General features: G+C 39.9%; 1 protein-coding gene across 2 annotated transcripts in view; it reads right to left on the bottom strand.

Annotated features, from left to right (window-relative positions):
- LOC138019523 (contactin-associated protein-like 4) overlaps positions 1–2,500 on the bottom strand; it is a 35,309-nt gene that overhangs the window by 13,953 nt on the left and 18,856 nt on the right. For both annotated transcript variants that reach the window (XM_068866350.1, XM_068866349.1), the window contains one exon: positions 1,219–1,469. In XM_068866350.1, coding sequence (XP_068722451.1) covers positions 1,219–1,425 — 207 coding nt within the window. In that variant the 5' untranslated portion in view covers positions 1,426–1,469. The remainder of the gene's footprint in view (positions 1–1,218; positions 1,470–2,500) is intronic.

Genomic DNA, 2,500 nt, shown 5'->3' with positions numbered 1-2,500 from the left:
CGCCCAGTCTAAATAAAAGTACGCCTGATCGCAGGTTACAGTTAAAGAGGCATCAGACGCTTTCAATCAAAAATCGTAGTTTTGAAAAAGAAAGCTTTATTTTTTAATCTAACAACGGAGTTGGAAAATCCCTGATTTATTGAGAGATTCAGTATTCCACTCGTTTGCGATGAAATCGACATCGTTGTCGTTGTTTCCCCTCTGCTTGTAAACCTCATGGAGGATCAGATCAATTATTTTACTGTTATTGGAGTTAGCGCCGTTAATGTAAGCGCTAAAGGTGAGGTCGACCGTCCGGCAGTACAGAGAGTGGAAGCTATTCGTTGGTTTTTGCTTCAGCAGAAGCGTGCTTTTAAAATAATGAAAGATGCCGAAACTGAGATGCTGCGAAAGCACGCGTATCGTGAGAATCTTAAGTGCTGTGTCTGTCAATGAAGCTGATGTTTTTAGACAATAGTAGGTTACGAATATATTAATATAGCTGAATGATGAACACTAAAAATAAATGGTCAAATTTTCTAAACCATATGTAATAGAAGCTCATGACCATCTGCATGTAATCATTGATCTCCTCTAAATCAGTGTACAGTTATGTTCCCGTGATAAATACTGGCAGACCATCCAGGGAAACCACACAATGTGTGTGTATTTATTAGAACATAATTTTCAAGGAAATGCTGGGGCCTAGAGCGAAATGTTGTTCACATGATGTATGCATTATTCAATGCTAAATAAATGTTCAATTTAATTTGCTTACATTGATGTTTTCATAATACCCGATTTTCGCCAAACGGGTTCATAACTGTTCTCTTCTTCTCTGAGGATACACGCGAAAATAACAGGCCGTGAATTTTCAAATCAAAAGGCGAGCCGCGATTGGTGCAACCCCTCATTATCACGTGCATTCGGCACGCAGTCCAAACAAAGGGAAAGGAATGTACTTCGAAAGAAAGCAGCCGTTGTTTGTGTGGGGAGGAGCGTTGCGTGACCACACAAATAACGGCTGCGTAGGACAGTACTCCTGCAAAGGAGCAATCGGATTTTTTCCGAGTATCTCCGAGCCACTGACAGATTAATATCATTCAAGTTCTATTTCCATTATCGCAATTTTCCTTTAATAGACTAGAGTTCGAAAGCTACATCTTTAATTTCTCTTCCATGATTGTTCAAACACATCTTAACTAAACTGAAAAATGTATCATCTCAGCATTTTTTTACCTCGATTTCCCAGTAAGTGTGATTTTCTTTCCTACTCAGGTCAGACTTTTCTTGAGCAGTGGCATTGTTTAATTCACAAAACAGCTTTCCTTTTATAAGGGGCCCCATATTAACAGAGACACAGTCAGGGTGCAGATAGCAGTTTACTCGGCAGCTTCCTTCATGCGGTACGTCTTCGCTACTGATCACATGATCTTCCATGGTCATATTTGGTATTCGCTCTTTGAAGATGATGATGCGGTCGTCGTTTGCTGTTGAAAACGTTATAAATTACACTGACTAATATTAACTGTTTTCTGATATATACCCGCAAAAGAGTTACCAAATCGACCATAGATTTTTTTTACTGACTTAACATTCGGAATGGGTCCCTCGGTCAGATGACTTATGTGTTTCGTGCTTGCTATGTCATTTAAAGATTTTTCTTTTGTATTTTAGGTGGAAGGCTTATTCCTCATAACCTGATAGCAAAACATTGACCCGGCTAGCTGCTTCAACAATCGAGAACAAGACATTTGGAAGCGTTCACGCGGGATCATTTGGTTGATATAAGAATTTAATTAAACTTTGAATGGGTACAGATAGTCTGTTTACACCAACAAACTAGCTTGCGTCAAGATCGTAACGAAGAGACTTTTAGTTAAGTAATGGGAGTACTAATAGTTCGATACCTCAATTACTGAACAAATACCAGAAAACGGTACAAAGCGAAGTCCCCAAAATATATACGACTACGTTCAAATGCCTCATCGATGAGAAAACGTAATCTGCGAAGCAAGCGTTTCGTGGGGCACAAAGGGGAAATTTTGAGAAGCAAGCCTTTTTGTTGTGTTGACCGAACGAAAATTGGGGCGAGAGGGGAGAGGAAGGAAGGAACGCTTGCCCGCAAACCCCAACATTCCGAAGAATGCGTTCACCCACAAGCGCGAGGATCTCATTGGCGTGGCCTTTTTGAAATGTATATATTCATAGCTGTCAATCCATTTTTCGTCCAAGAGGAAATGGATTATTCTCGCGAAAGCATAATGCAGATAGTTCAATCACCGCCTTCAGAGAGCGCTCGATATTCTCGTTGAATGTTTTCCTGAGTGCTTATATATTTTAACCTAATATGGGTTGTCATGAACACGACGTAAAATTTGTGCGTGACTTTGAGGCGATCTCGCGTCTCGCGTTGCAAAAGAAATTTTCAGTTACTGTAAAAATACCTTTTGCGACGCCAGTCGCAAGACGTTATATACAGACTATCCTTCTAATATTCAAATTCCAGAAGCTTAATCAA

Source organism: Montipora capricornis, chromosome 10 (assembly GCF_036669925.1).
Source record: "Montipora capricornis isolate CH-2021 chromosome 10, ASM3666992v2, whole genome shotgun sequence".
Taxonomy (NCBI): Eukaryota; Metazoa; Cnidaria; class Anthozoa; order Scleractinia; family Acroporidae; genus Montipora; species Montipora capricornis.
The sequence above is the reverse complement of the archived record's forward strand: the minus strand, read 5'-3'. Positions and strand labels throughout refer to the sequence as shown.